The sequence below is a fragment of the Aptenodytes forsteri genome, unplaced genomic scaffold (genome assembly GCF_000699145.1).
Source record: "Aptenodytes forsteri isolate BGI_AS27 unplaced genomic scaffold, ASM69914v1 Scaffold193, whole genome shotgun sequence".
NCBI lineage: Eukaryota > Metazoa > Chordata > Aves > Sphenisciformes > Spheniscidae > Aptenodytes > Aptenodytes forsteri.
Genome location: NW_008795405.1, coordinates 14,409,167 through 14,419,143, shown reverse-complemented (window position 1 = coordinate 14,419,143; position 9,977 = coordinate 14,409,167). Strand labels below are relative to the sequence as shown.

At 37.9% G+C, this 9,977-nt stretch overlaps 1 protein-coding gene across 3 annotated transcripts in view; it reads left to right on the top strand.

The window, feature by feature from the left end:
* Positions 1-9,977, top strand: part of SETD3 (SET domain containing 3) — a 42,683-nt gene that overhangs the window by 4,002 nt on the left and 28,704 nt on the right. For all 3 annotated transcript variants that reach the window (XM_009280822.1, XM_009280824.2, XM_009280823.2), the window contains exons 3-5: positions 1,468-1,616; positions 2,689-2,761; positions 3,281-3,537. In XM_009280822.1, coding sequence (XP_009279097.1) covers positions 1,468-1,616; positions 2,689-2,761; positions 3,281-3,537 — 479 coding nt within the window. The remainder of the gene's footprint in view (positions 1-1,467; positions 1,617-2,688; positions 2,762-3,280; positions 3,538-9,977) is intronic.

Here is a 9,977-nt window from a genome sequence, read left to right as displayed (position 1 = left end):
CAGTATAATATTTTAAACTATATTTTGTTCAGTATAAAAATAAATTGTTCCCCAATAGTGCTTGTAATTTAAAGGAGCTGCTTTTCTCTTTAATTTGGAAAAATGTGGGAAGTATTGGACCACATCATATATGAGGAACAGAGGCAGAATTTCAGAGATGCTTAGAGAATGGTTCCAAATACAAGCTGGATGTTAAAAGCTTCCAGTAGCCTTATACAGTAGTCAATGTTGGAAATCAAAAGAGCAAAGTCCTAGACAGTATAAACACCTATCAAGTTCTGTAGAAGCTATGCAACTAGTCTTATTAGATTTGTGAAGCCTTAGCTCTGAATATATTCCACAGAAAATAGCATACTGAAGGGACTATGAAATAAAGGAGAAATGCTAGCTTGTTTTTTTAAAAAAAAAGCCAAAACACTGTGCACCACATTCTCGTTGCATTCAAAAAAATACTTTATCAATATCAAGTTTTTATACTGCATCATCAAAGACTATAGTTTTAGATGATACTTGCACTTTTATGTTAACTGCAGATTTGATTGGTTCTGGGGCTTGAAATGCGTGATTCGGAGGCGGGGAAGATTTCAAATACACTAATGCTACTTTCTTAAATACATCTTTAGATTAAAAGGTTAATAATATCTCTGTATGTAAGCAACTTGCTGATGACATTTTGTCACTCATAAAATGGCCTGAGCATTTCAGGGGTGTTTGGACACTTTTAATGTGATCTGACACTAGAGTTTGGGTTGAAGAGAACACAGAGGCAAAGAGGTACAGAAAAGCTGGCAGAGTATAGCTGGGAACCATAATGCATAGGTTCAAATCAGATGAAGGTTAAGGAGAAAGCTGAGGAAATGAATGAGAGTTGCGATTTCACTAGTGGACCACATGCCTGTTGGAGAAGCCAAGTGTAAAAATGTGGACGAGCTTTGTGATGTCAGAAGGATGACCAGACCTTAGTTATTTTAGTAGATCCTTGTGCTACAGGAAAAAGCAACTGCCTTGTATGTGAGAGAAGGAGCCTGAGATCTGCTTATCATAATTTCCAGTGCCGAATTAATGAAATTGCAGCTTGCCTCTCAAATTCCTCCTTGGGTCTGTATTAACATGTTGTGGTGATTGCATTTATCATCAGTATTAAGCTGGGAAATATTTTTGCTCAGCTTATTTAACAGGGAAAGAGGAGGGGAGCTTCATATTTCATCACAGCTCAGTTTAGGTGGTTGTGTTTTTAAGATGACTGGTAAGACAGTTTGGCAGAATATTTAAGTTGACAAAAATTGGGTATGACATTTGTATACTGTTGAGTAACACTTAACAAAGACCAGTTCTGACTCAGCTACTTCAAAGTAGAACTGCTGTGGGATAGCAGATAGCTTTTTACATATGCTTTTATATTGAACTTCCTTATCTTTCTAGATCCTCTTATTTCTCCATTTGTTTTTTAATAAATTGTGTATATAGGTTTGTCTGTTGTCTTTGATGGAAAAAGAGATGACTATTTCCCTGAATTGATAAGGTGGGCAACTGAAAATGGAGCATCCACAGAGGGTTTTGAAATAGCTAACTTTGAAGAGGAGGGGTTTGGTTTGAAAGCAACAAGAGAGATAAAGGTGAGCATGTGAACATTTGACTTAGATTAGAAAATCGTGTTTGGAATGTAGCTGCAGAGCTCTGAAACACTCACCACCTTCCCTTTCCTCTTTTGACTGCTTATGAAACTGCTGTTCTGAAACGCTCTCAGCTCTGTGTACTTGAGAAATAAAATTGTTGATAAAATTTAGTATTATTTTTGATGACTATTGGTTAGTACTGTGAATTTTTAATCAGTCTTTTTTTTTCTTTATGTTGCCTATACTCTTTACATAATCACCAGAGTACTCTACCCCATTGATGTATCCCTCTCTTCCATGTTTTCTAACTACTTAGTCACATCTCTCTCTTCTTTCATGTCCCTTCTTTTAAAGCACTGGTCTTTTTGCCTCAGAAAGAGTTATGCAATACTTATTTTCCAGTGAAAATGAAAAAAACAAAATTACCTGATAATTATAAAGAATATCTTTTGATCATCAGGTAAGGAATATAGACACACACAGTTAGATAACAGTTAAAAGGTAAGCATTCAAGATTGCCTCTTTCCATTCCCATTTTACAGATGGGAAACAGCTTTGAAGAACAATCAGCTGTTGTAGAAAGAATATTAGAAAATGAGCATATAATATTAATTTTAGGGCTTTGGTAGCACATGGTTAATAAGGCTAGCACTACTGGTTGGTAAAAATCCTGAACAGTTCTGCTAAAATAAGAATGGACAATGTGAAAAAACCTGGACTGGGAGAAAATATTTGATCACGTAATTAATAGCAATATAATGTATCTGGTAGTTTTGAGGTTGTGTGGGCAATCTACACATTAGCAGTTCCAAACTGAAGCATTTTATTTTGTAAACTTAAGTGTCTTTATTTTAAGCTTTGTGTAATGCAGATTGGAACATTTGGTTACCGCAATATGAAGCATAGCATGTTTGTTTAATTTGCAGTGGAAGAGAAGGAAGAATATTGATTCAGAATAATTTAAAAAAAAAAAAAGAAAACAACCTGTAATTTAAAGACGATGTATATTTGAGACACTTGGCATATCATATAAATGCTAACTGACCATCTATGCATTTTTTCCTTTCTGTAGGCTGAAGAATTGTTTCTATGGGTTCCTAGAAAACTGTTGATGACCGTTGAGTCAGCTAAAAATTCAGTATTAGGTAAGAGCTTAGGGAAGTTCTTAAGCAAGAAGTTGATATGTATGGGATCATTCAGTAGGAGACTTTCTTTTTTTAGCTGATCTCCTTTATTACAGGACTTGCTTATCATGTCGACCATCAGGTTTGGAATACCTAGAAGCTTGAAGTGTCAGTGGAAAGAATTTAATTTTCCTCTTTGTTTCTGGCTGAGCACACTCGATATCTCCAGAAGTGTGTGTGTTATTTTGAACACATCATGTAGCTTGTATAACACTTGGAGATAAAATGTTCTGAGGTACTGAGAGTATTGTTCTAGTTTCTTCATGACTTACATCATGCAATTGTACATGAGGCATTTACTGTGTCAAATAACTTGCAGCATAATACAATGTGGGCAGCTAAATATTTTAGAAACCTGAAAAACTTTTTTTTTGTTGAAAATTCTTACATGTTATCTCATCATGTTCATTTAAAGTGAACATAGGATTATATTTTCCATGGACAATTAATTTAGTGCCTCACCTTTCTGGATTAATTCAGGATCCCTGTATTCTCAAGATCGAATTCTTCAAGCCATGGGCAATATAACGTTGGCATTCCATCTTCTTTGTGAGCGAGCCAACCCCAGCTCTTTCTGGCTGCCCTACATCCAGACACTCCCCACTGAATATGATACTCCTCTCTATTTTGAAGAAGATGAAGTGCAGTATCTTCAGTCAACTCAGGCCATACATGATGTTTTTAGCCAATATAAAAATACAGCGCGACAGTATGCCTATTTCTACAAAGTTATTCAGGTAAGCATCTTAAATGTAGCATATAGTATATGTTGTTCTCATGATGATTGTTGAGGAAGGTGTGAAAATAGTGATGCTAAATAATAGAGCAAGTGTATTACTCTTAGAGGTTTGAACCATTAAAGCAATTTCCTGCTGTTTTTTGAACTGCTGTTAAAATTTGGCAGTTCAGTAGGCTTATGAATATGTAAGAATGTATTTAGTTGATTGAGAGGAGTGATTACTGCCCTTTGTTTGGCATTGGGTGAGGCTTCATCTGGAATACTGTACAGTTTTGGGCCCACCAGTACAAGAGACGTTGATAAACTGGAATGAGATCAGGGGAGGGCTATTAAGATGTCATTTGCTTCAGCCCTTCATCCATACAAGGAGAGACTGAGGGAGCTGGATTTGTTTATTCTGAGGAAAAGGAGATAAGGGATGATCCAATTATTGCTTTCAACTTGCTACTGGTAGCCAAACTCCAGAAGTTTGCCTGTGGGAAGCTGGGCTAGGTGACCTGCAGAGATCTACAACCTATGCCTCTATGACTCTTTGAAAAATGTATAATTTGCAGTAAACAAAGTAAAATTATAATGGTTAATTGACATAGAATAAAACCATTGTATATGTTGTATTTCCAATGACCATGGATTACCTATTGTTTTCTGTTCTATTTAACATAATTATTTTGATTGCTTTCAAATACAAAGATAAACCCATCTGGTAACAATTTGAGTATGGGGAGGCTTGAGAAGGGTGAACTTTTCATCATGTTCTGAAGTAATGATTTAAATTGAGTTTCTAAGATAGAATTGTTACTCTGACTGATGTCTAGACATAATTGATGTTGTAAGCGAACGGTGATGTGTTGTTGTCAAGGTAGTGCCCAATCTCCAAACATCCAAAGCTTTTTGTGGCACAATCTGTGTAAAAAGCATGAGACTCTATGTGCTGAATTTCCACAATTGTGTGATCTAGGGACTTTTTTTTTTTGGCCATAGGAGAGGTCAGAAGACATTAAGCAATTCTATTCTCCTTTAACGTTATCAGAGTTCCAAAGCTTTTCTATTAACTGTTTTAAGTCAACAAAAGTTAAATTATTTTGCATAGCTGTTTGGTGTTTGAAGAACTTCATGTTTCAGACAAGGTGTCAATATACCAAGTATAAGGAGGGATACACTTTGAAAACTAAAGTCATTGAAAATATTGGGTGAAAACCAAAGAAGATGCACCTCATTTTGAGGCAAGGAGTAGGGTAGGAACAATGGCTTTAATATCAGGAAGGAACAAAATTCTTCCTTCCAGGTGTCACAATTCAGGAAACGATAGTTTAGCCAACTCTCTTTTCTTGCCATGTGCTATTCTAGGCTGCCAGTCCACACTTGACCTTCCAGCTTTTCACTTTTTTTCTCAAAGTATACTGCCTGAGCAAACAGAACTCCTAAATTTTATTTCTTTAGAATATCTTTTTACCCCTAAATAGTTCTACTGTTTTTAAAGAGTTACTAGCAGAATATTGTGTAACATTATCCAATTCTTCCAACTGCTATTCATGTTGTTGCAGTACTTAATCAGATAGCTAAGCTATCACTATGACTAGTTCCATCATTTTCATTGACTAATCCTGCACTAGGAGTATTATGTGAGAGGTTATGTGGTCACAACATTAATTAAAAACCCCCTGAAATACAGTTTTACAGAGAAATGAGATCTGGAATGAAACCCTGGATGTTGACTGCCATGTGTCCAGTATTTCAGAACCGCTTGTCAGTGATTGATGAATACATGTAGAATGATATCAAAGTGATACAAGCACAACTGAAGAATTTATGTAAAATGCAGTGGTGTAACATCAGTTGAAGCATGAGATATCTGTTATGTGAGAAGCAGCTTAAATGTTTGACAAAAACATTTTTTGTTTATGAAAGTTTCATGTGGCACGTAATCTGCTTAAGGATGGCAAATACACGCTATTTCTCTTATTGTCTCTTAAAACTAATCAAAGATCATTTGTGTAGCATTTAAGCTAATGTGGTCAAAACAATGTTTCACTAAAAAATAATTTATATTCTGCATGAAGGTCCATGCTGTTGACTGTTAAGAAAAGCTACAGTTTGAGCAAAGAAAGACTGTCTTTAGAACCCCAGTGATGGTGATGTGCTGTACATGGTAACAAGCCTTTAATATTCTGCACTGTTAAATTTTCTGTTTTACATTTGCAATTCTATGGAAGCTGATATGGCAACTCATGGAGAAAGACTTCTCAGTCTGATCTTGTTGAGACTGATTCAGTTCAGTTTGATCTGCAGCAATGGGAAACCTTTGTGGAAATAGTGTTTAAATAAATGGCTATCTTCTCTTTGAGCTTTATATTAGTATACCCAAGAAAGTGTTTAGTATTGTACTGTTGCCTTCTGTATGAACTGTTAAAATGTAGGTTCTGGTCACTTGTGGTCAGAAATCTATTGTGGTCAGAAATCTAGACCAGATTTTTTTTTTTTTTTTTTTTTTTTTTTTTTTTTTTTTTTTTTTTTTTTTTTTTTTTTTTTTTTTTTTTTTTTTTTTTTTTTTTTGTTGTTCTCCTGACAAATGCTTTTATTGCTTGTTTTATGTTCTTATATAATACAGCTGTTGTTTCATGTTGAAAGTGAGCATGAAGGTAGATCAGGTAGGAATCATTTGCTTTATTTACTTGTTCTTTGGAGAATGAGTGGTAATAAAGATTAGGTAAATCTTAGGTGTGTTCTGCTTGTTTGGTGCCATGCTTCAGCACTGCCACATAACTGCAATTTCAGCTGAACGTTTCTTTACAAGTATTCAGTAAATGTCACATTAGGAAGATATATAATTTCAGCTGGCTCCAGGAGTGCCAAGTGAATGTACTGGGTACCTATTATTAATGCTTTTAATGAAAACTCATGGAAAAGTTTTAAAACTCTTTGATTTCTGTTTCTGCTCTCAAAAATAAGAGCTTGTAATTTATGAAATGGTGGAGGAAAAAAGTTCATAGAGGAAAAAAAAGCCTCTTGCTTCCCTACAACAAAGTACCATTTTTCATTATTCAGAAAAGCTGAAATGAATTTTAGTATCATCTTGCATGCACTCATATCATTTTATGAACAAAGTTGACCCACAAAATACTGGTGCTAAGGGTAATTCATGAGCATATGGAAGAGGAAAGAAGAGGTGGGGAGAGAAAAATTCATCATGTAAATGAAAAAAAGCAAAGCAAAACCACTTTCCTATTAAAGAAGGCAGTGTACTCTGCAATCTTTATGAAAGTGAATGTTAGATTTTTGTATACCATGATTTCATTCAGTACTACTACTACTTTAGCATAAGTGTTTTAGTGAAAGCTGTCCTGTATAACCAGGAATTTGATATTGCTTCAGGTATGCAGACTAATATTTTCAAAAATTTACAAATACACTTTTTGTAATACAAAAATCATATAACTGCATTTACTTTCTTTATAGCTCTTCCACTGCAGAAAGTAAAACTAGTAGCATCTTGAAATAAAAGGTGTTTTGTTTGAAGACACTGAAAAAGGGAATATTTTGTGCAGGCAAAATATTTTAATTCCTTTGCAGCATTTTTAGTCTGCAAAATGTTTCTAATGACTGGGGGAATAAAAGGGTTAACAAATAATTTCTTCAAATGCTTCATTTTCTTTACAAATAGGATTGCTAGACTGTTATTAAAATAATTTGGCTTCTGATAGGTGTGCAGTTTTAAACGTTGTTTGACAAGTGCTGGTCTGTTTTATTTCCCTAGCTTCTCCATAAGGGTGGCTTTCTCAGAATGCTGCAGTTCTAACTCTTTCTCCAAGTGCTTAGTCTGGATACACATGAAGAATGGGCAGATTTATGAATTTCACAGCTGTTGCAAGCTAAACTGTAGTCTGGTTTGATAAGCAGAAACAGGTGGGATGTTGAGTAGACAAAAATAAACCCTTGAGCATGTTAGCCAGGCTCTATAAACCATACTGACACCTTTCTAAACATATGTAATTTGATAACTAAAAAATAGTTAAAAGTTCTTACAGATGTACGTTAAAGGTGTATTTGGCCTCTGCATTGCTATCAAAATACAGCGAATGGTCAAAAGAGTACTTTCATTGCAGCAGACCTGTAGTTTGCAAGATGTTTTTGTAGTTTGTTCCAAAGAGAAATTTTGTGAACTGCAGGTTTTCTCTTCCCCTGGAAGGTATGCGTGTGACTTCCATTAACATTTATGGGCATTGCACGCCTACCGAAGGGTGAACAGAGCCCAAATATTTATGGCTTAATGTTAAATTTTTTTTTTGTACACTGAAATGTTGTCTAATAGGCACAAGAGGGAGCCATATAGTTTACAGACATTCACAGTGAGATTATATTCCTAAAGAAAATGCAACCAAGTTTGAACCTTTTTTAAAAGAATATGCAGTAGTCTTCATGTTTGACTTTCAGTTGCACCTGCGTGCCTGTTTGTAGTCTACTACAGAGAAGTTTTTTTAAATCAAAACAAAGCATCAAGACAAGGAGTGCTCTTAGAGAAGGTGGAAGTGCCTAAACTCTATTTACATTTTGGACACTATGGGTCTGAAGCGGTGCTGTATCTTTTCCCCAGGTATAGTAAAGGCTGTTATTACCTGCCTTACTAAAAGACAGTTTTATGATAATTTTAGTTAACTGTTAAAATCTTTGAAGTGGTAATTCTGAAACCAGCAGAGCCCATCAGCTGGCCATAGCTTTTGCCATGGTAGCCAGCTGTATGCATTCAGTGACACTCTACGTGTAAGTAGTACCTGTATGTAGCTTCCTCTCACGTGCTGGAAAAAGGATCAGTTTTGCAGAACTGTCCGGGATGGCAGTTTGGCATTGATTTAGACAGTGTTTTCAGCCTGTAGTCTCTGGACCACTGGGGGATTGCAGATTTTTCTGAAGGGCACCAGCAAGCTAGCTATCTGTAAAAAACACAATATGGATGACATTGTAGTGGGCGTCTGCTATAGGCTACCTGATCAGGAGGAAGGAAGGAGTGGATGAGGCCTTCTACAGACAGCTAGAAATAGCCTCACATTTGCAGGCCCTGGTCCTCATGGGAGTCTTCAACCACTCAATATCTGTTAAAGGGACAACATAGCAGGGTATAAGCAATCCAGGAAGTTCGTGGAGGGCATCGATGACAACTTCCTGACCCAAGCAATAGAGGTGCCAATGAGGTGAGGTGCTATTCGCATTCGTGGACATCATACTTACAAACAAGGAAGGGTTTGTTGGGGATGTGAAGGTTGAAGACAGCCTTGGCTGCAATGACCATGAGATGGTGGAGTTCAGGATCCTGAGAGGAGGGAGCAGAGCAAAAAGCAAGGTCAAAATGCTGTGGACTTCAGGAGAGCAGTATTGGCCTCTTCACGGATCTGCTTGGAAGAGTCCCATGGGATAAGGCTGTGGAGGGAAGAGGGACCCAAGAAAGAAAACATGGTTAATATCGAAGGATCACCTCCTCCAAGTTCAAGAGCAGTCCATCCCAATGAGCAGGAAGTCAGGCAAAAATACGAGGAGGCCTGCATGGATGAAAAAGGAGATCCTGGCAACACTCAAACACAAAAAGTAAGCATACAGAGGGTGGAAGTAGGGACAGGTAACCTGGGAGGAATACAGAGACATTGTCCAATCATCCAGGGATGAGGTTAGGAAAGCTAAAGCCCAGCAGGAATTGAACCTGGCAAGGGATGTCAAAGGCAACCAAAAGGGCTTCTGTAAGTACACAGGTGACAAAAGGAAGACTAGGGAAAATGTGGGCCTGCTGCTGAATGGGGCAGGGGACCTGGTGACACAGAACGTGGGAAAAGCTGAGGTACCGAATGCCTTCTTTGCCTCAGTCTTTACTAGCAAGACTGGCCTTCAGGAATCCCAGGTCCCAGACACCAGGAGGGAAAGGCTGGAGCAATGAAGATGTACCCTTGGTGGAAGAGGATCAGGTCAGGGAATAATTAACCAAACCAGACATACACAAGTCCATGGGCCCTGATGGGATGCACCCACAAGTGCTGAGGGTGCTGGCCGATGTTATTGTGAGGTGACACACACCTGAGGGACGGGATGCCATCCAGAGGGAACTGGGCAAGCTTGAGAAGTGGGCCCGTGTGAACCTCATGAGGTTCAATAAGGCCAAGTGCAAGGTCCTGCCCCTGGGTCGGGGCAACCCCCGGTATGAATACAGGCTGGGGGATGAAGGGATTGAGAGCAGCCCTGCCGAGAAGGACTTGGGGATGCTGGTGGATGAAAAGCTGGACATGAGCCAGCAATGTGCGCTCGCAGCCCAGAAGGCCAACCGTATCCTGGGCTGCATCAAAAGAAGCATGACCAGCAGGTCGAGCGAGGTGATTCTGCCCCTCTACTCTGCTCTGGTGAGACCCCACCTGGAGTACTGCGTCCAGCTCTGGAGCCCTCAGCATAAGAAAGACACGG